Here is a 20,342-nt window from a genome sequence, read left to right on the forward strand (position 1 = left end):
GGGAGGAGATGGGTGATAGGAACGATGAGAAGATTAATAGTAATGCAGACTTAGTAACTAGTTTGACAGTGTTGAAGGAATTTCCGTATTTGTTTAGCAGAGTGATGATCTGGGAAAAAACTGTTCTTGTGTCCAGTCGTTCTGGTGTGCAGATCCCCGTCTCCTCTCCTCTCCCCTCCGATGGCCCAAACATGGGTGAGCCGTGTAGATTCATCCAGGGAGGGGTGGGTGGGAAATGCAGGTCATGATTTTATTCTCCTTTCCGAGGGGGACCCAACACATGAGTTCAACAGGGCCCCAAAAGAGCTTTGGGCAAATGCTCAGCCTCACCTCCTTCCTTTTAACCTGGGAGTGGTAGGTGGAGGCCTGAAAGGGCTGAGTCAAAGTGGCCTCGGAGCCCTTAGACATTGGTGACATGTGCAGAGCGGATTACTAGATGGTTTCTGAGTCAAGGTCCCGTGGGGCCTAGGCCATAGGTAGCAGTTGCTATTTTCATGCCTGCCTGGCATGCCTCCTGGCGGGAGTCACGTCAGCTGCAGCTGGAGCAACGGCGTCTTCTCCTGCTCCTCCTCCTTCCCCGTGCAGGTTCCGTGCCCGGATTTCCACTTCGGAGGAACCTGCAGGGGACCAAAGGCGGAGACTGTCTCAAGGCAGCCCTCGGGGACGGAGAGCGCCGGGGCGCATCCATGGGAATACAGTGGGGGGAAGGGACTTCTCCTGCTGCAAGGCGGGGCGCACCAAGAATCGCGCCCCGGACCGGCGGCCCCTTAGAGCACCGTTTCCCCGGGGGAGGCTCGAGGCCGGAGGGCCCTGCAGCAACCGGCTCTGCGGGACCGACGAGAAACGGCGACGCCCCGTTCCCCGGAGGGCGCCGCGTTGGGGACGCCGCTCTGTCCGTCCTAGAAGCAGCCCCGAGAGCCGCCGCGAGGGGGCGCCGGCACGCGGCCGGACAACGCCCGAGACCAAGATGGCGGTTCCGGGGCCGCCCGTCAGAGGGCTGTTCCGGCCGTCACGTGACCTGCCCCTCCCCGCGCGTCCCGATGGCGCCGCCCTCGCCTGGCCGGTGGCCGCCCGCCCGCTGAGAGGAGGAGGAGGAGGAGGAGGAGCCCCGCCGGCGCCGCGCAGGTGAGGGTCGAGGGCCGCGTCGGGACCCCCCGCTCGGCCGGCGGAGGAGACCCCGGGACTGGACCGGCCGCTGCCCCTCCCTGGGGCCCAGCCTCTGGAGGGGGGGAGGGAGGGAGGGGGGGAGGGGGCCCCGAGGGGGCGGCCTGGTGGCCGGAGGAGGGAGGGTTGGGGGCTGCCCGCCGCGTCTCGGAGCCCGCAGGGCAGGACGGAGGCCGTGGGTGCCGGGCGGGAGGGCTGGTCCGCGGGGCTCCTGCGGGCTCTTAGCGAGGGCTCGGGGGGGAAGCGCCGTCACGGCGAGGGACTGTGCGGGGAGCCGTCCCGGGACCGGGCTGGGGGGCTGAAAGCCACCCCAGGATCCGCGTCGGAGCTTCTTTGCGCCCCCCACCCGCCCGGGCTCTTCGTGGGGCCTGGGACCGCTGGGGAAGGGCGGCCTCCCTGGCGGGACGCTCCCCAATGGAGGAGGAGGAGGAGGAGTTGGTTCATGGGGGTGGCCGGCAAGATGCCCCTCCTGGCAGCCTCGGACCCTTTGCACTTGTCCCCGGGGATTCAGGGCAGAAGGAAAGGCTGCCCTTCCGGAGCTGCCAGCAGCCTGCGGGGTTCCCAGCCACTTGGTTCCAGGGAGAGTTGGAGGCGGCAGGGACTCCGGGTGGCAGTTACTGGAGAGAGAAGCTGGCTTTCCCCGGCGGTCACTGGTGGGGCTCCTGGATCAACGTGGCCAGGTGGCTTTGAGCAGGCCAGCAGGGGCCTTGCCTTACCCTTTCAGCAGGCAATCCCCGGTGTCCGTGGGAAAGCCCAGGTGCAGGGCTCTCTTCCTCCCCCCCCCCCCGCCATGCCAAGTGCTTTTGAGATCCAGCTGTTTCCAGCTCAGTTTGCCAAGTGGTGCCAGGTTGACTGTCGGAAAACCGAAAGCCTTCCGGGGCCCGGAATGGGGTCCTGACTCCCGGATGGGTGCAGCCTGCCAGCTCCCTTGGCCATCATTGATGGTGGAAGAGCACCGTCCCTGAACTGTGGTGCTTCTCCCTCCCAGCAGCTGTTCTGTTTGTCCCTGAACTTCTGGCCAGGGAGAGAACCCGCTTTTCTCCACCGACTGGATTGCTCCAGATTCCCTGGTGCGGTTCGTGTGCCTTTTTCGTTCCTGGGAAGCCCTTAAGCCTGGCCAGGTCCAGATGAGGTAGTGACATCTGTCTCCTGTGCCCTTGCAGAGGTGTCAAAGGTCAAAGCTCCCTGAGCAGATGTAGGCAACTTGTGCCTTCCGCTCAGAAATATTTGGGCAAGGGAAGCAAAGCCTCCGTGGATCCCTGTTGACTCAATGCAGATTTGGCCTTGCTCAGCATAAAGGAAGGAAGGAAGTCAGTTCTCCCGCTGCTTGGAAGGAGAATTAGACATTTTCAAGGAAAACACACTTTCTGTTCCGCTTTCTCAGTCCCTTCCCTGGAAACCAAACTGCTCCCTTCTGTGGAAACTTTTCAGGCTGACTGTTCTTCAGAGGTGAGCACTGCATGCGTAGGTCTGAACTGTTTTGAGGGCCCAGCTGCTTTTCCCCCACCCATGAGAACAGACCCAAAATGTACACATTGGATTTACGTCTGCTTTGCCCTTGGATAGTTTGGCTCCGGTTGTGGGCTCAGATCCCGAGGGCATTTATGTGGTTAGCATGGCGACTGTGTGGACATGTGATCTTGAGATCACCTGCTCTTTTAATGTGGACTTAATGAGTCCAGGCATTAAGCAGAGGCTGTACTAGGACTGTGATGGTGATGCATATTGTGGGTTACTTGGACTTGGTTAGAGAGATCAGAAAGCTTTGAGGAGAGGAAGCTGAGCCCGGCTTCCAGGGCTGGGCAGCCTTCCTCGGAAAGTGATCTTGTAGAGGTACGCCCCTCCCCTGAAAAGCAGGTGGTGAAGCTGGGTGCCTTGCCTATGACTTTAAGCCAAACTCACGGGCACTGCGTTTTGCCATAGGCCCAGGGCTCCTAAGCACCTGCTCAGGTAGCTGTAACTCCCAGCAAGAGCTGGATGTGGCCTGGGCCCCTGTGAGTCCTGACCGGCCCCTGTGACTTTTGAAGCTGTGGGTTGGTAGACGGAGCAAGAGAAGCTTCTACCCAACTGTCGAAAAGTCTGTTCTTTCCCTACTCCTGATTCTGCCCGGCTGGCAGGGGGCTTACTCAGTCCAGAAATAGACCCCTTCGCTTCTCCTCCTCAGTCCTTGCTTGCCTTGCTTGCTTTGGCCAGTTGGAAGCTTCTGACTTGGTGGCCTCCGATACTCTTCATCCGGCTTCTCCTGGATGCTCTCTCTCCGTGCCCTTCTTAAGCTCAGGAAGTCCAGGTCTTGAAAAGGGTTCTGACCCAAAATTCTGATTTTCTCAGGCTCAGCTTTCCTAGATAAATGAGTAAGTACAGAATATAATTGCAGTCTTGTTTCAAAATCTGTTTACGCAAGAGCTCCCCAGAAGCACTGCAGCTGTGTGGGTGGATGGGTGAACCACTTCTGACCCAAGCGCTCTTGGTGGAACATCCCTATTGTGAAATTGCTCTGGGAGTACAAAGGTTTGTGAGTTCGACTGCCAAGTCACTGCTGATCCAGGCAACTGTGTGAGTTGGCCCTTGAGGCAAGTTAGAGGGGGAGTCTGGACCCCACCGGGGCAGAGAGGGCGAGGGGTGCTTCCCTAGTTTGGCCCAGCTCGGGGAGCACTGAGGACCCCAGAGCTCTCCCCATTGTAGGCAGCCTTTATGCATGCCCTGTAAGTAGCCAGGGCAACGTCCCCCCCTCCACTGTGATGGAACAGCTGCTTCCTGTGAAACCTCCCCTCTGGAGTCCCAAACACTCCTCCTGCAAGTAGAGCCCAAACACTCCTCCTGCAAGTAGAGCCACAGCTGGAGTAGGTCGGCTAAAGAGGCGGCTGACCTGCTGTCCGGCCAGGCCTGGCTGCTCCTCCTTCCCTGCTCCGTGGCTGCCGCCAGGTCTGTGCTACGGCAGAAGGCCCCCTCCTTGGTGAGCTTTGGCAAAGCATTTGATCCTTAAAAAGGGCAGCTGTTTTGAGATTGTCGGGTGGCCAGGTCTCTGCCTGGCCCTGCCTGCCAATTCCCTCCTCTGCACTTGGGGGAGGGGGGCATGTACGTGTGCATTATCAGGAGCCCCATCTGGGAGCCCTCCCCTGCCACTTCCTGCTCCCTCCTGGGCCTGAAATCCACCGCACGGGGGCAGCCTTGCTTAGACCTTGGCCCAGAAGCTGAAGGCAGGCATTTCCAAAAAGGGGAGGGAGGGAATGTATAGGGCTGGACTGGGGGTTGGTGAGAAGTAGAGCTGGGGGAGCTGCTTGGCTCACCTGACTGCCTCACTCATGTTTCATGCTGCAGCTCTTCAGTCCTTGGCAATGAGGGAACCACCTGACAGGTGTCCCATTCTCTCCCCCCCCCCCCCGTCTCTGTGATCTTAGATAAGTCTCCCTCAAGATGCTTCCTGAGCTTCCAGAGGCAGCTTTTCAATGCCTCCCAAGCACGGAGCCCCCTCTCCTCTCGGCCTCTTGACTGTCTCTTCTTCCCTGGTGTTCCACAAATGCAGCCAAGGGGGGCTTTTGGTGGAGATTTCTCAGGTGTCCCCCCTTTGGGTGGGGAGTCTAGAAAGGAGGCCAGTGAGAGGGGAGGTGATGGTGCCTGGTATGGCTAAAGTGCCCGTGGAGAGGCTGTTTTCCCCTTCCCCAAATAGAGGCCACCAGGGAAAGATTCTTTGGGTTCCTTGCACAGCCTGGGCTTCTGTTGGCTGGAGACCAGCATGGTTGACTTTCAAAGAGTCCTGGGTCTTGCTGGCAGTGGGACTGCCTCTGAGGGCCGGCTGCTGGGGGACCTGTGGGCTTCCTGGTGCAGAACTGGCCGCTGGGTGAAGTGAGCCAGGGGCCGGATCCAGCGGTGCGAGGCTCAGGGGCCGGGCAGGGCTGCCTCAGCAGAAGTGACCCCGCTTCCCATTGCAGGTGTGGTGCCCTCTGGCCATGAATCATACGGGTTTCCGGCATGGGAGTTTCCAGGGTGGCAGCAGCAGCGATGAAGACCTGGTGGAGGTGGCCGGAGGAATGCTGGATTTCTCCATGGCGGATGATGTCCCTCCCCTGGACAGGGAGATGGCGGAAGGTAACCTGAGCCAGCTGGCGATGCTTCCCCTGGCGCCACGCGGCTCCCCTGGCTCAGCCAAGGCACGGTTGCTGTGTGGAGAGGAGGAGAGGCTGGCCGTTGGGCGGTCCACATTGAGTGCTGACCGAGTGGAAGAGAGATGCAGCCTCAGCCTGGGGAGGGGCTCACACACCTGCCTGAACAAGAAAGATCTGAGGATGGGTCGGGTGTTCCTGTCTCTTGGGCAGACTTTTAAGAAAGAGGTCACCAAATTAACGTCTGTGCTGGGGCCCATTAGCTCCACCTGAAGATTTGATGATGTTTAGGGGATCATGGCTTGCAGTAGAACTTTCCCACATTAGGCCAGTGTGACTGACACCTTTGCTTATCCCAAGCTATGATGGTGGTGTGTTTGTGTGTGCTCCCAGTTTCCCCAAAGCCGTCCAGAGTATTGCACTGAGAGAGGAGCAGGAGGCCACACCGGCTCCTCAGCTGATCCCAAACTATTGGGAATTCCCTAGATTTTATGAACAAGCGGAGAGAGGCTTTCTGCGGGACATTAAGTCAGCTTTCAGACCTTGCCTGGCGCACTGGGAGCAGAAACCTGGTGGCCGAGTTTGGCCCCGATCCTGTGTAGGAATCCACGGAAGCAGAGCTAAGCTGACTGGGCCTTTATCCCACCTGACATGGGAACAGGGTTTCTGCACCCAGGAAGCCCAAGGAAGAAAGGCCACCTCTCCACCCCACCCAATCCCCGTTTCCTGCCCTTTAGAGGGGGGCCGGGTTTTGGCAAAGAACGGGGCAGATGAAAACGTCTGCACTGACACGGGCCAGGTGTCCTCACCTCTGGTGGAAGCCGAGGCTCTTCCTCAAAGCCCCCCTGGGGCCTTCTTAGAGCCTGCATGGGCTGCACTGAAAAAGAAAGCTGGCATCTGGCAGGCAGCTTCGAGACAAGGGGGTGTCAATAGCCAGAACTTATTTTAATGAACAGAATTGTCCAGCCAGGGGCTCAGAGCTTTTCTGCAGCCCTTTTACTGCCCCCCCCCTTTCCTCTCCCGTCAAGCTGCTTAAAGATTAACTCTGCTCCTCGGAGGCACCTTTGTTCTCCCGGGACTTTGCATTCCGTCCTGTGGCGACGGAAGGAAGCAAGGAAGGAAGGAAAGCGAAGTGGCGCCTCCTGACCCCCTGCAGGTTTCTCCTCGTACAACGGAGGTGGGATGAACGGGCCGAGGCAGGTGATGGACTTCCTGCAGGAGCCGCTGCCAGGCGTGGGGACCTATGAAGATTTCAACACCATCGACTGGGTGCGGGAGAAGTCTCGGGACCGCGACCGGCACCGAGAGGTCAGTCGGACTTCCTCTGGGTGGGGACTGTGGCCAGTGGGAGGGCCGGCAAGGGGCTCTGGGCCAAGGTTTTGTTTCAAGGGGCACAGCTGGGAAGAGGCCGATCACAAGCGCTTAGGAGGCCCCGCAGAGCTGTGCTGAGCAGGGAGGGTGGGAGGGAGGAGGAGGCAGCCACCGCTCTGCTCTGCATTGTGCCTAGGGGAACTGTGGCTTCCCCCCCACCCCGGGAGCTCCCTGATCCTAGACCCAGAGGCTCCACGTGGGGGGTGGGGTGAGGGAGCCTGCCTCTAAACGCCTCCCCCTCCCCAGATCGCCAATAAAAGCAAGGAGTCCACCTGGGCCTTGGTGCACAGCGTCAGTGACGCTTTCTCAGGATGGCTGTTGATGCTGCTCATCGGCTTGTGGGCAGGTGAGGGGCCAGAGCTGCTGGGCAGAGCGGGGGTCTCGGTCAAGCCCCTCCCCTTCTATGGCAACCTTCTCTGCCCACAGGGGCGCTGGCTGGTCTGATTGACATCACTGCCCACTGGATGACGGATCTGAAGGAGGGGGTCTGCTTGAACGGCTTCTGGTACAACCACGAGCATTGCTGTTGGAACTCACCCCAGACCACCTTCCAGGACAGGGACAAATGCCCCGAGTGGAGGACCTGGGCGCAGCTGCTGACTAGCAGAGAGGAGGAGGTGCGCATCGGAGGGAGGGCACCTGTTTCACAGGGTAGTGAGCCAGCCCCGCAGGTCAGTCCAGCGATCCTCACGGGACACCCTCCTGTTTTCTCGCCCTGACAGGGAGCCCTGGGTTACATCCTGAACTACTTCCTCTACGTCCTCTGGGCACTGCTCTTCTCCTTCCTGGCTGTCTTGCTCGTCCGGGGCTTTGCTCCCTACGCCTGCGGCTCGGGGATCCCGGAGGTGAGTCTGCTGGCGACCGACTCTGGGGGCTATGGGACCCTGGCCTGCCCCCACTTCCCATGACGCCCCTCCCTCCCAGGGCTGGGTTGCTGTCCCAAGGGTTCCTGCCTGGGGTCGGCCGAGGGAGTCGAAGGACCAAAGGCTGCCTCCCACGGGGCCCTTTTGGCCTTCCAGATCAAGACCATTCTCAGCGGCTTCATCATCCGAGGCTACCTGGGCAAGTGGACGCTGCTCATCAAGACAGTCACCCTGGTGCTGGCCGTTTCGTCGGGCCTGAGCCTGGGCAAGGAGGGCCCCCTGGTTCACGTCGCCTGTTGCTGCGGCAACATCCTTTGCCACCTCTTCACCAAGTACCGGAAGAATGAAGCCAAGCGCCGGGAAGTAAGCTGGGGGGGGGAGGGGCTGCCATTCGGCCTAGGGAGCAGTCACGAGACAGAGAAGAATTGGGGGCTGCTGTTTGGCCCCCGGGCGCTGTTGATGATTGCTCTCCATTCAGGTGTTGTCGGCTGCTGCGGCCGCTGGCGTATCGGTAGCCTTTGGCGCTCCCATTGGAGGTGTCCTGTTCAGTCTGGAAGAGGTAAGGAAACCCTCCCCCGGGCCTTGCTCCGAGGACTGCCCCTGTGCAGAGCACGAGCGGGCAGCTGAGCGGGGTCCCTTCCCTCTCCCTGATGCAGGTGAGCTACTACTTCCCGCTCAAGACCCTCTGGCGCTCCTTCTTCGCTGCGCTGGTGGCGGCCTTCACCCTGCGCTCCATCAACCCCTTCGGCAACAGCCGCCTGGTGCTCTTCTACGTGGAGTTCCACAGCCCCTGGCACCTACTGGAGCTGGTGCCTTTCATCCTGCTGGGCATCTTTGGGGGGCTCTGGGGGGCCTTCTTCATCCGCAGCAACATCGCCTGGTGCAGGCGGCGCAAGACCACCAAGCTGGGCCGCTACCCGATGCTGGAGGTGCTGGTGGTGACGGCCCTGACCGCCCTGCTGGCCTTCCCCAACAAGTACACGCGCATGAGCACCAGCGAGCTGATCTCGGAGCTCTTCAACGACTGCAGCCTCCTGGACTCCTCCCAGCTCTGCGACTACCGCAGCGCCCCCAACAGCACCCAGGGGGACGACCTGCCTGACCGGGCCGCTGGGCCGGGCCTCCACGTAGCCACCTGGCAGCTGATGCTGGCTCTCCTGCTGAAGTTCTTCATCACCATCTTCACTTTCGGCATGAAGGTGTGTGTGTGGGGGGGGGGCACAGCCGCCCTGAGATTGGCTGTCTGGGGAAGGGTGAGGGGGCTGCTGGGTATGAAACCAGGAGAGGGAGGGCGGTCGGGGGGGCTCGGGCCCTGCCCCCATCCCCCTCCAGAGCTGTGAGGCTTTTGGGTGTCTTGGGGTTGGGAATAGTCTTGACGTGCAGGTAGTCCTTAACTTGTGACTGTTTAATGAGAATTCAAAGTTATGACTGCCTCATAAAACGTGACCTACGACCTCTCACAACACCCCCGCAGGAACAGTTTCAGTTTGGGCACCTGCGTTTCTGGCCAGTGCAGCCTCCGGTGGTGATTGGCAGCGCGTTCTGATTTCTGGCGTAAAACCCCCGTTGGGGGAGCTGGATTCACTTAACAACCACTATGATTCAGTAATGACCACTGTAAAAATGGTCACAACATCAGGTCTGACTCGACTTATGACCAGAAGGGAAATTTCAGTTCCTGATGAAGTTGAGGCCTCTCTGCCCCTCCTCGATCCAGGGGCCACAGTGGGACAGGAGGAGGGGGGCAGGAGGGGGCCGGTCGCTGCGCAGGGCTGGCCCAGAGATGAGGTGAGGCTGCCGTTTGATGCCAGCTTCTCCTGCAGGTGCCATCGGGCCTCTTCATCCCCAGCATGGCGGTGGGGGCCATTGCGGGCCGGTTGCTGGGCGTGGGCATGGAGCAACTGGCCTATCACCATCACGACTGGCTGATCTTCAAGGGCTGGTGCAGTCCTGGCGCCGACTGCATCACCCCTGGCCTCTATGCCATGGTGGGGGCTGCTGCCTGCCTGGGTGAGTAGGAGCCCCTCCCACTGGTTGGGCACCAGGGCATTTCCAGCTGCCCCCGAGTTGCAGACCAATTGTGGCCGAAAGGGCAGCAAGCGGCTCCCTTCAGATGGAGGTAAATGTGGGGGGAAAGGACAGGGCTGCTCTCACCACCCCACCCCACCCCTCCAACAGGCCTGAGCTCTTAAAGAGGCTTTTCAGCCTGTTTGCTGTGGGCCATTGAGCTCAAGCCCAAAGCAGCGTCAGCCTTCCTGGCTAATGAACGTTAACCGTTCGGTTTCATGGTCTATTGATTTAAAGGGCTCCTTCTGGGAAGGCGATGCAGCAGGCGGATCCTCAAAACTGGTGCCAAGAAGATTGGCAGTCGCTTCTTTAGATAGTGTTTTCTTCTTGCCTTTTTCTTCTTCGCTTTTATCCCTTTGTAGTCTCTCTCTGTGTTTCTGTCGTTTTTAAATCTTTCTGCTGAAAGAAATTACCCGAATAATTTCTGGGAGTTCAGGCTCAGGAAAGGCGACCAGAGGACACGCTAGGTTGATGCTCGGAACGGGCAAGCGTCCTGCTCAACACAACCCTCTGGCTCTTGCAGGTGGAGTGACCCGCATGACCGTCTCCCTGGTGGTCATCATGTTTGAGCTGACGGGAGGGCTGGAGTACATCGTGCCCCTGATGGCGGCTGCCATGACCAGCAAGTGGGTGGCCGATGCTATCGGCCGGGAGGGCATCTACGACGCCCACATCCGCCTGAATGGCTACCCCTTTCTGGAGGCCAAGGAGGAGTTCACCCACAAGACCCTGGCCATGGATGTCATGCGCCCCCGGCGCAGCGACCCCGCCTTGACGGTGCTGACGCAGGACAGCATGACGGTGGAGGACGTGGAGGCCATCATCAACGAGACCACCTACAGCGGCTACCCTGTGGTGGTGTCCAGGGAGTCTCAGCGCCTCGTGGGCTTCGTCCTCAGGCGAGATCTGGTCATCTCCATTGGTGAGTGGGCCCAGAAGCACCCTGGCAGTGCACAGATGTGGGCGTCTCCATCTCCCGGGAGGCTGGGTGTGGGCTGTCCCCCCCAAGTTCTTACTCTCTCTTCCCCCCACCCCCCCAGAAAGTGCCCGGAAGAAGCAAGAAGGGATTGTCAGCAGCTCAGTTATTTATTTCACGGACCACTGCCCCCCACTGCCGCCCTGCTCCCCCTCCATGCTGAAGCTGCGGAACCTTCTCGACCTCAGCCCGTTCACTGTGACAGACCAAACCCCCATGGAAATCGTCGTGGACATTTTCCGAAAACTGGGGCTGCGCCAGTGCCTGGTCACACACAATGGGTGAGAAGGGGAAGGGGCCTCTGCCAAGCGTCCTTCCCTTGCGTTGCTGCCCTGCTTGTTTAGGCTTAGAGTGACGGGAGGGTGGTCTTTCTCTGGAGCATTTGTACTGCAAGTCCTGCCTTTGCGTGAAGGGGGCCAGGGGGGCAAGAGATTGGGGTGGCCAATGGATAAGTAGCGTCACCGCAGCTGGTGAAATGCCCCCATTCCGAGGCTCTCTCCAATGGGGCAGAACGGGGTAGGTCGCACATCCAATGAAGGGGTGAAATACTTTAGCTGGCTGGGCCCCTCCTGGTTTGGGGAGGCTCTTGGCCAAGGGTGAAATCCAGCAGGTTCTGACAGGTTCTGGAAACCGGTAGCGGAAATTTTGAGTAGTTTGGAGAACCGGCAAGTACCACCTCTGGCTGGCCCCAGAGTGGGATGGGAATGGAGATTTTGCAGTATCCTTCACTTCCCCTGCCACACCCACCAAGCCATGCCATGCCACGCCCACCAAGCCACACCCACAGAACTGGTAGTAAAAAAATCTAGATTTCACCACTGCTCTTGGCGTTTGCTTTAGGACTTCAAAATGAAAGACAGGACAACTTACTAGCAGTAATGAAAAAATATATTGTATATACAAATTATACATGGCTGATAGCAAAATGCTCCACTGCTGGAAAGGTCGGCAAGGAATTCAGGGGAGCCCAGAAGAGCAGCTCTTAAAAATGCTCCATTTGAAGCTCCTCTGCCAGGCCTGGTCAAGGCCCTCTTGCTGAGGCCAGCGGCCTGGAAGGAGCTGTCATGACCAGGAGCCTCCAGGTGGGGACACACTCTGGGCTGGGTGGAAAAGTGTTTAAGGTGTGGATGATTTAAAGCTGACCAGCCCTTTAAGACTGAGAGTGAGTCTGCAGTGTTATTGCCCTTTAAGAAGCTGCCTATATAAAGGAGGCCATTAGAGGGCGTCTCTCTTTCTTCGTGTATGGTTCTTTCTCATGTTCTACCTGTTATAGTTGCCTCTCCCTCCATCTGCTGGGGCCACAGGCAGATCCTGGGGTGTTAAAGGGCCCCATCCTGGCCAAACTGACCGCGGGGGCCAAAGGGATTCCCAGTTCTCCCCTGAGGTCAATGGCTTCTCTCTCTTTTTCAGGAAGCTGCTAGGGATTATTACCAAAAAGGACGTACTGAAGCACATAGCACAGATGGCAAACCAGGACCCAGACTCGATCTTGTTCAACTGAAGCCGGGAGGGGCCAGAGGTTTTACTCTGCCCCATGGACCTTGGCCAGAGGGACCTGAGCTTTGCCTCCCTTTATGGAGGACCCAGAGCTGTCTTCAGTTTCTCCACGTGGAGCAAGTGATAATCATGTTTTATTTTTTTCTACAAGATAACCAATTGCACTATATAATCTGTGGAACGTCTTCTTCTCTCGGGAAGGGGAGCCTGATTGTAGCCTTGTTGGGAGCTGCGCTGGGAAGGAGGTTCCATGCCAGAGTAAAAGAAACGATATAACTGAGTTGGCAGTGGCTGCTTCTTGCCTTACCCAAAGGGGGGGAGGAACCTATCTGAATTGGCATGGCGGGGCGATAGCCAGAAGATCAGTTTGGTCTGAAGCCGCCCTTCCAGCCCTAGAGTGTGGGCAGCAGAGTATTGCGTTTGCTGGCTCCTTTTCCCGCTTCTTCCCAAGTGGCACCAGATAACCTCAAGTCAACCAGCTGAGCCCCCAGGCCGCCTCCTGTTGCTGCCTCTCCTCCCAGCTGCCGCAGGAGCAGTACCTGGCCTGGGGCTGCCTGAGGGAACAGCCGCCTCCTGCCTTCAGGCGTCCCCGACTTTGGGGAGGAAGAGGCCCGGCCTGGCTGAGCAGGGTTCAAGGGTGAAGCGGAAGAAGCGCTGGGACCGGGATTGGGACAGCCGGGGTCTTATCCAGGTTCACGCACCACATTGCCAGGACTCGTGGCTGACAGCCTAGGGTGGGCGTTGTCTTTCAGAGAAGCCAGAAGAGGCCGAGGATGTCAAGTCAAGGGCTGGTGCCCTGGTTGGGCTGTGGGGCTCATGGGGTGCTTCCTGGACTGCCCTCTAGGTCAGGGGTCAGCAATCTTAAACACTCAAAGAGCCACAAAGGTCCTAACTGGAAGCCTCTTATTCAATTCTGGAGCCAATTGAAGTCCAGTTCCCCCACCCTAGAGTCTCCTCCTAGCACGGTGTCCTTTTTCCTCTACCTATCCTAACTGAAAGCCTATCAATTGTGGAGCCGACTGGCGATGGAGCCGCATGGGGCTCCAGAGTTGTTGACCCCTGCTGTAGGTGATCGCCCTTCCCCGCCCTTTCAGTGTTCCTAATGACTGCCTGTTGCTTTGTGCCTCCATCCACAGAGTCTGGCTACTGAAGTAAGCCAGTCAAGGTGCATGCAGTGCATTGAACCATGCACTGACCAAGTGGGGAGGGGGGCATGCAAAATGCTAAGCCACAAATAAATGAAAGCCGGATGGAACCTGCCCCTGTTGTGGATGCAGCTCCTGCTACAACCCAGCCTGGGGAATCTCGAAACCAACCAAGACCCAAAGACCAGCCTCCCCCTGGAAGGGTTAGGGAGACGTTTGGGCTCCTGGCACAGGCACTGGTTGCTCCAGGTCAGCCAGCTCTGGCTGGGGCATGCTGAGTGCTAATGCCGCTCAGGGTTACACCCAATGTGTGTGCCAGGAGAGGTAGCGGGAAGGTGTGCCCAGTGTCTCCCTGGTGGGGCTCGTTCGCTCGCTCAGGTGACCCACTGACCTACATTCTTGTCCTGGCAAGAATTCTTGACTTGTGAAGTGGCGCTTGGTGTGTGAGCAGCTCAGCTTCCTTGAGGTACAGGAGCAGGCCGCTCAGTGCACAGATGTATGCACAGAAGGGCAGGAGGGAGTCCCACATTTCTCAGCTGGAATGATCAGAAGAGGGCAGGCAGTGGGGATGGAAGGGGGTTGCGTGTAGGGATGCAGAGGAGGAGTCTGCAGCAGGGGCATGTCCAAGAGAGCCAGAAGCTTGGCAGTTGCCAGTCGGCCTGCTCGGGTAGAGCTGGGCCCGGCTCAGCTTCAGCGTCTTCCTGGCTGCTTCAGAGATGTGGTTATAAGGGAGGCTCCCGTGAAGGGGCTCCAGTAGCCTCCCAGGTCCTGCAGAAGGCAAGAGGGCTGCGGACTCCCACTCCCTCTTCCCCATCCTGCCTTTGCCTCCAGGGTAGCTTGGCCACTACCATTAATGGGAGAGTGAAGGGTGATAATAGGGCACAGGCGTCTTCCAGTGGTTCCGGGTGGGGGGGGGGGGAGAGAGTGAGGCCCCAAAGCCAGGGCTCCCTTGGACACAGTCCCACAACGTCACACATCAAGGCGGAAGGCTCCAAAATAGCTGCCTGCCTCATCATCGTAGTTGACATCCAGTGATGAGACGGACACAAAGAGCTTGTCGCCAGCTTTGAGGTCAAAGAGGCCTCCCTGGTAAAGGGCATGGAGCCCATAGGCCGCATCCTGTTGCCAGCACTTGGTGCCCACGCCCTTCAGCAGCAGGATGGTCTGCCCATACACGCTCTGGAGATTGATGCACTGCACCAGCTGGTGGCCCAGGGAGCGGGCATCTGCCCCCTCGGTGGGGTAGCGGAAGTAAATCTGGGCATAGACGTAGTATTTGCCCGCCTGGCTCACCTGCAACTGCCCGTCCTGGTAGGTGAGGTTCTGGAGGTGGGCATGCATGGTCCTGCTGGCCCAGCGGCGGATGGGGTGCTGGCAGGACTGCTGCAGCTCAGGAAACTCCGGTCCCAGGCCTCCTGGGGTGGGGTAGAGACCCAAAACGTCACCCCAGGTGGTGGAAGAGATGCACACACAACTCTGGAGCTTTTTTGGGGGGGGGCTGTGTTCATGAGGACACCAAGGGCAAAGAGCTGAGAAAAACCCAGCAGCCGCACAGGCTTTCCAAGGATGACAGCTCACACGCAGCCAGCCAGCCTTCCTTCCCTCCCTCTTGAGTTGAGCCAGGCCCTGCCCCAGCCCCTCTCTGGGAGAAGCCCAAGGGAGGCCCAGCCAGGAAACCCCCCCCCCCACCTCCTGCTGGCATTAAGGGAACCTGTCACCTCGTCTTTTGCCCAGCTGTAGAGAGGCAGGCATGGGAAGGGCCCAGGACTGCCTGCAAGGACCAACTGCAAAGGTCCACTTGGTGAGTGACAGCTGCTTGGATCTTGTGCAGCCCCAAGAGGCCCCCCAGCCCCCAGGACACCCCAGCCAAGGAAAAGGCCAGTTGCCTGCAGACTCACCTGGCTGGGAAGGGCTCGGCCTCCTGAGGGTGAGATGTGCCAAGGGCCGGCTGCCCAGCTGCCAGCTGGAGTTCCTCTGCTTCTGAGAGGCACTGACTAGGAAGAAAGGGGCACAGGGCAGCAGAATGAGAGAGGCAGGGGAGCTGCTTGCTCATCTCGGGGGGGGGGGGGGGCTCTGCAAACCACCTGCCCCTTAATCTGCCTGACTGGTTCTCCTTCCCCTCCAATTGCTTTGCACCCCATTGGCAGACTCACCCCTCGGGGCGCTTCTTCGGATGACATTTTCAGTAATCTGGAAGGGAATGAGATGAGACTTAAGGCCAGGGTCCAGCACTCTGTCCAACGGGGGTCGTTCTGGATTCCCCCCACCCACAGGGTCAGCCTTCAAGTGGACAGGATGGGGACGGATGCCCAGCCGAAGGGGGGGGAACCGCTGCTTGGGCATATTTTGGAGAGGACTGGCCTAACCCCCCACCTCCCCTCAGCTCTCCCGGCAACCCCACCATCTGCACTCCTTGACTGGGCTCAGGACTTTGGGCTCTGGAATCCCAAAGGAGAGGCCTCTCACCATGGCAACATAGTCCTGGATGCCGAGTGCCAGCTTGAAGCACGGCTGGCTGCTCATCAGCTCCTCCAGCTCAGAGAGTTCCTGCAGCCTGTTGAGCAGCTGGAGGCACCTCAGCTCCTCCGAGGTGCCCTGCGTTTGGGCCTTTAGCTAGGAAGGAAAGATGGAAGGGTCAGCTGGGGGGTCCCAGCAACTGGGCGGTGGGGGAAAGGTGGCTTCCCACTGCTCTGTCCACTCGGGCAGGGGGCCTCCAGGCTTCCTGAAAGATTCCCTGCCACATTTGCTATGAGGATGTCCATTTAAGGACATGGCAGAGATCTTTGCTCACCAGGCTTGGCATTAGGTTGTGGCCCTGGAAATGGCAAAGGATTCAGGGGAACAGGACACCTGGGGGCCTCCCTCCCTTTGCCATGAATTCCCCCCCCAAGCCCACAGCAGATGGAAAAGGCTGTTTCGTTAAGCCAAAGGGGCAAGCCTGGCCCAAAAGCCCCAAGGTGACTCACTCTAGCTGGCATGCTGGGCGCCCAGCCTGAGACCAGGAACTGGGCCAGGTGTTGCAAAATCAGCACCAGTTGTAAACTGCACACACAATTGCTGCTGGGCTCTGGCGATGCCAGTCAGCACATATCCTGAGCCAGAGCTCCCGCGGGACCCCCCCCAAAAGAGCTCGCTCAAAGAAAGGTAAGGAGCACCCAGCAGCCTTTGCCCACCAGTGTTTTTTTGCTACTGCAGGATGCTTCTAATCCTTTTGCGGATGTGGGGCTCACGTTTAACCCCCGAGTGTCCTGAAGTGCCCCAACCCCAGCCAACCACGAATGCTGTTCCTGCTTCTGCCTAGGGGAAACGCCCCCCTTATCTGCAGCATCGACTTAGCTGACTAGCAAGACTAGGGGTGCTGAAGAGTCACAGACAAGGCGGGGGTGGGGGGCTTTGCGCTTTGCTGTGAGGAGCACATCCGAGAGGCTTTCTGGGCAGCACAGGCTCCCTGGGTGTTTTTGCAACCTGAAAAGATTTGGCATAGCAATTAAGAGAAAATGAAAGCCAAACCAAGCCTGTGAGTTGCTCAATTCAGGAAACTTTGGCCACACCCATCCTTCCCTTATGGCAAAACAAGCAGATGCATGCAAAGCCCTTTCTCCCAAGAGCTAGCAGGACTGAGGGCTGGGCAGAGAAGGCCTGCGAGAGTTGTAACTTGTAAACATTGTGAGCAAAGGGCCCGTGAAACTGGCCCACAGCACTACCGCTCTGTAAGACGCCTCTCCTTGCACGGCCTTCTAGTTGGGGTCCAGGGCGACGGTGCAAGCCCCAAATGTCAAAGGGAAAGGGGTGTACATTGGCAGATACCCCCCTCTAGCCCTGGGCAACTTTCTGTTTTGGAAGGTCTATAAAAGTTGTAAGGGCAGATTCCAAGAAGTGACAAGGAAGTGCCTTTCCTGGCTAGGTTAATTATTAGACTGAAAGTTTACCTCCAAGTCAGGACAAGACCTTGAGGGCCCAGCACAGTGGCCATATGCTGACCCCTTGACTCAAGAGGAAGGCTGGCTTCTGGCCTCCTGCTTGCCCCTCTGAAAATCACGGAGCCCCATTCAGGTCTTCTGATGTTCTGGGCCAAGCATCTGATTGAAGTGAGGTCCTAAGTGTCCCTCAGTCCCCCACAAGGAGGCTACAGTGAATGCTAGCCCTGCCCCTCAATAGTCCTCCGGCTAATGCTCCTCCAGGCTCTCAAGAACCAGGACTGGTCTGCTCCTCCAAGCAGTGGAAACCCCACAGCATTAACCAGTGGAGAAGTGAGCAGAAGCAGCTCAGACCCTCCCTCTTGGCGGAGCTGGAGAACCCCCTTCCCCCCCCCCGCTCCTTCTCCAGCCAGGGTGGTGGGTTTGTGTTGCTACAGGACTAGGCCAAGTCTCTCTTGTAAATACTTTTGCCCTGGACCCCACACCCCTGTTCCTTCCAGCAACCAAGGCTCAGACGAGGAGCAGATCACGGAGGAGGGATTGTGCAAAGCCCGATCTACAATCTCCTCCGCTCCTTATCTTTGCCCTTGGGGGCATCAGGCCCCTGGCCACAGCCCACTTGCCCTCTGATTAGCTCAGAGATGTGGAACAGATTGGGGGAGGGGGCAACTAGGCAATCGGAGCATGGCAGGGGTCCGGAATGAGCATCCTGAGCAAATGGGCTGCAGGAACAAATCCCGCAATGGAAACACAGCGCATTTGGCTTCCTGTTCCAGTCAAATTCGGATTTTTTCCCTCTCATATTCACTTGAAATCTGCTTTCCTATAAATTCAATCTGTTGGTATTCCGTCTCTCCCACAGGTCTGTTCCTTCTCCCTGTGACCTCTCTCAAGCCCCTCTCCACCCCCAGGCACTGTTTCTCTCAGCACTGAACATACCAGATCCTCTCTGCCCCACGCCTGCAAGCCGAGGGGAGGAGGCTCCAACAAGGCAGAATGCATGAAGCAGCTGCCTGACGTCACTGGAAATTACATTTCTCTATTAAACCAATGCTTTTCCTTCTTTTTTTCTTTTCTTTTCTTCTCTTTTCTTTCCAGCCACGTCACCCAGCTAGCTTACATTCAGCTGGCAACCTGCTACTTGCTCCCCAGCTACATGTTGCATTTCATTTTTGTTTCCCAAACAAAACCAATTGGGTCTTCTCTGAGTCCCTTTCCCTCTCTTGCTTTGCTAAGCCCTCAGGATCATTTCTGGGCTATTCAGTAGCTCCCTGGAGCCGCAGATTTGATCAGCACCTTCCAAATCGTTAGCAAAAGCTACTGAGCAGGATTGGAGCAGTTCCTCCTGCAGTGGAGGTGTTCCCCCTTAGTCCTCAGGCCACCCAGGCGCACTTCAGAGAGGGGAACCCCTTTCCAGAGATGCGTACACCAAAGGCGCCAAAGTTGCTCTGGCCAGAGCTCCCGGCTGCCGTCCGCTTCCTGCCATAGAACGACTCGTAGGTCGTAACTCTAAATGCTTCTCTAGGACGGATGTCCGGAAACTCTCGGGACAAAAGTCGAAACCTCCTCCTCCTCCTCCTCCTCCTCCTGCGCGCCATCCTCTCCTGCGGCCGCCCAGAGACTCTTTGGGGCTCCCTTGGCGACTGCTCGCCTCCCGCCCGCTCGGTCGCGCTGCACTTTCCCCCCGAGGCCGTCCCGCACAGCGGGCAAAGGGCGTCCTCGGGCCTCCTTTGTTCCGCCGCTGGCCGGCCTACCTTGGCGATGGACATGGTGAAGTAGACGAAGAGGCCGGTGGCCGAGGCGATCTGCAGCGCCACGATGCCCATGGCGGCCACGGCCAGCCAGACCGGGCTGCAGCGCTGGCGGCGGCGGCGCTTCTCGGGTTGGGCGGGCGGCTCGGGCTCGGAGCCGCTCGGGCTGCCCAGCATGTAGGCGGCCGAGTCGCTGCTGTCCGAGCGAAAGTACTGCTGGCCCGCCGGGGCCGCCGCTGGAGCCATGCGGGGAACGGGCGGGGAAGGCGCGAGCGCAGCTGCCGGCCACGGAGGCGCTCGCCCGGCGGCCCAGGGGCGTCTGCGCTCGCGGCTGCTCCCTCCGCAGGGCGCGGGGAGCGCTTGGGGGCGGCCGGCCGGGTCCGCCTCCTTGGCAGCGTGCGGAGGGCGGGGCGGGCGAAGGGCTGGCCGGCGGATAAACAAAGCGGTCCGCCTCTCCCCCGGTGCCCCTCGGGGTGGGGGCGGGGAGGAGCGGCCTGCGGAGGCTCTCGGAGCCCAAACGAGGACGATTTTACATGCCCCTCTCTTGGATTCCTTTCTTCATTTATCAGATGGCTACATTATTATTGTCACTTGGGCTCCACATTGTCTTTTCTTTCTTCAACAGCCCAAAAGTAATCTGGAGCTTAAAATCACGGTCATTGGCACTGCTAATATTTTCATATATACATATACATATACATATACATATACATATATATAAGTTTTTTATTATTTTTTTAAAACAAACAAACACATAATACATCAATCCTTCTCAGTGTTTCTTCCATGACTTCTTCTTTTTATTCCTCCTCCTATCTTCATTTCTTCCTTAATAATTTCTATTTCTGTGTTACAATATTTATAACATTCTCCTTATTTAATTATCACAATCTTTTCTAACCAATCATAAAATTTCCCCCGTATTTTATAATAATCCGTATTCTCTCTCTCTCTTTAATCATCAAAGTTAATCTATTCATTTCTGCACAATCTAAGATTTTTTTGATTACTTCTCCTTCCAAAGGGATTTTCTCTGCTTTCCATCTTTGCGCAAATGCTATCCTCGCTGCAGTTATTATATGTATAATCAAGTATATATTTTCTTTACTAATTTTCTCTGGTAGTATACCTAATAGGAACAGCTCAGGTCTTAAATCAATGTGTTGTTGGATCATTTCTTCTAACCATGCCTTAATTCTGCTTCAATAGTCTCTAGCTTCTGGGCATGTCCACCACATATGATAATAAGATCCTGGTATTTGATGGCATTTCCAACATTTAGCTGATTTGTCTTTAAACATTTTTTGCTAATTTTTCTGGAGGCATATCCCATCTATAAAACATTTTACATCTTTATATGCAGTGGACATTATTAATTTATAGTTCTTTTCCCATAACTGTTGCCATCTTTTGAGCTCAATTGAAGATCCACAATTTTTTGCCCAAGCAACCATTGTTTCTTTTACTTGTTCTTCCTCTAATTTCATACTA

General features: G+C 57.7%; 2 protein-coding genes across 7 annotated transcripts; one reads left to right on the forward strand and one right to left on the reverse strand.

The window, feature by feature from the left end:
• Positions 1-507: 507 nt before the first annotated feature.
• Positions 508-12,318, forward strand: CLCN5 (Cl-/H+ antiporter 5). 6 transcript variants are annotated; one of them, XM_034441762.3, is made up of 13 exons: positions 508-1,125; positions 5,094-5,250; positions 6,421-6,572; positions 6,882-6,981; positions 7,062-7,252; positions 7,358-7,480; positions 7,655-7,861; positions 7,977-8,057; positions 8,155-8,697; positions 9,322-9,508; positions 10,089-10,487; positions 10,606-10,822; positions 11,952-12,318. In XM_034441762.3, the coding sequence occupies exons 2-13, from the start codon at positions 5,112-5,114 to the stop codon at positions 12,040-12,042; spliced, it is 2,430 nt and encodes an 809-aa protein (XP_034297653.2). In that variant the 5' UTR covers positions 508-1,125; positions 5,094-5,111; the 3' UTR covers positions 12,043-12,318. The 6 variants fall into 6 exon arrangements, with proteins under 6 accessions (XP_034297653.2, XP_087733780.1, XP_034297652.2 ...); XM_034441761.3 differs by lacking the exon at positions 508-1,125 and adding an exon at positions 2,509-2,613; XM_087877653.1 differs by lacking the exon at positions 508-1,125 and adding an exon at positions 3,381-3,515.
• On the reverse strand, positions 11,412-19,490 carry LOC117679643 (tumor necrosis factor ligand superfamily member 10-like). The gene is made up of 5 exons (XM_034441765.3): positions 18,855-19,490; positions 15,650-15,796; positions 15,337-15,373; positions 15,082-15,177; positions 11,412-14,598 (listed from the first exon to the last, which is right to left on the reverse strand). Exons 1-5 carry the CDS (start codon positions 19,095-19,097, stop codon positions 14,153-14,155), a joined length of 969 nt encoding a protein of 322 aa, XP_034297656.1. The 5' UTR covers positions 19,098-19,490; the 3' UTR covers positions 11,412-14,152.
• Positions 19,491-20,342: the final 852 nt, after the last annotated feature.

The sequence above is a fragment of the Pantherophis guttatus genome, chromosome 12 (genome assembly GCF_059756535.1).
Source record: "Pantherophis guttatus breed Tessera chromosome 12, ASM5975653v1, whole genome shotgun sequence".
Classification (NCBI taxonomy): Eukaryota; Metazoa; Chordata; class Lepidosauria; order Squamata; family Colubridae; genus Pantherophis; species Pantherophis guttatus.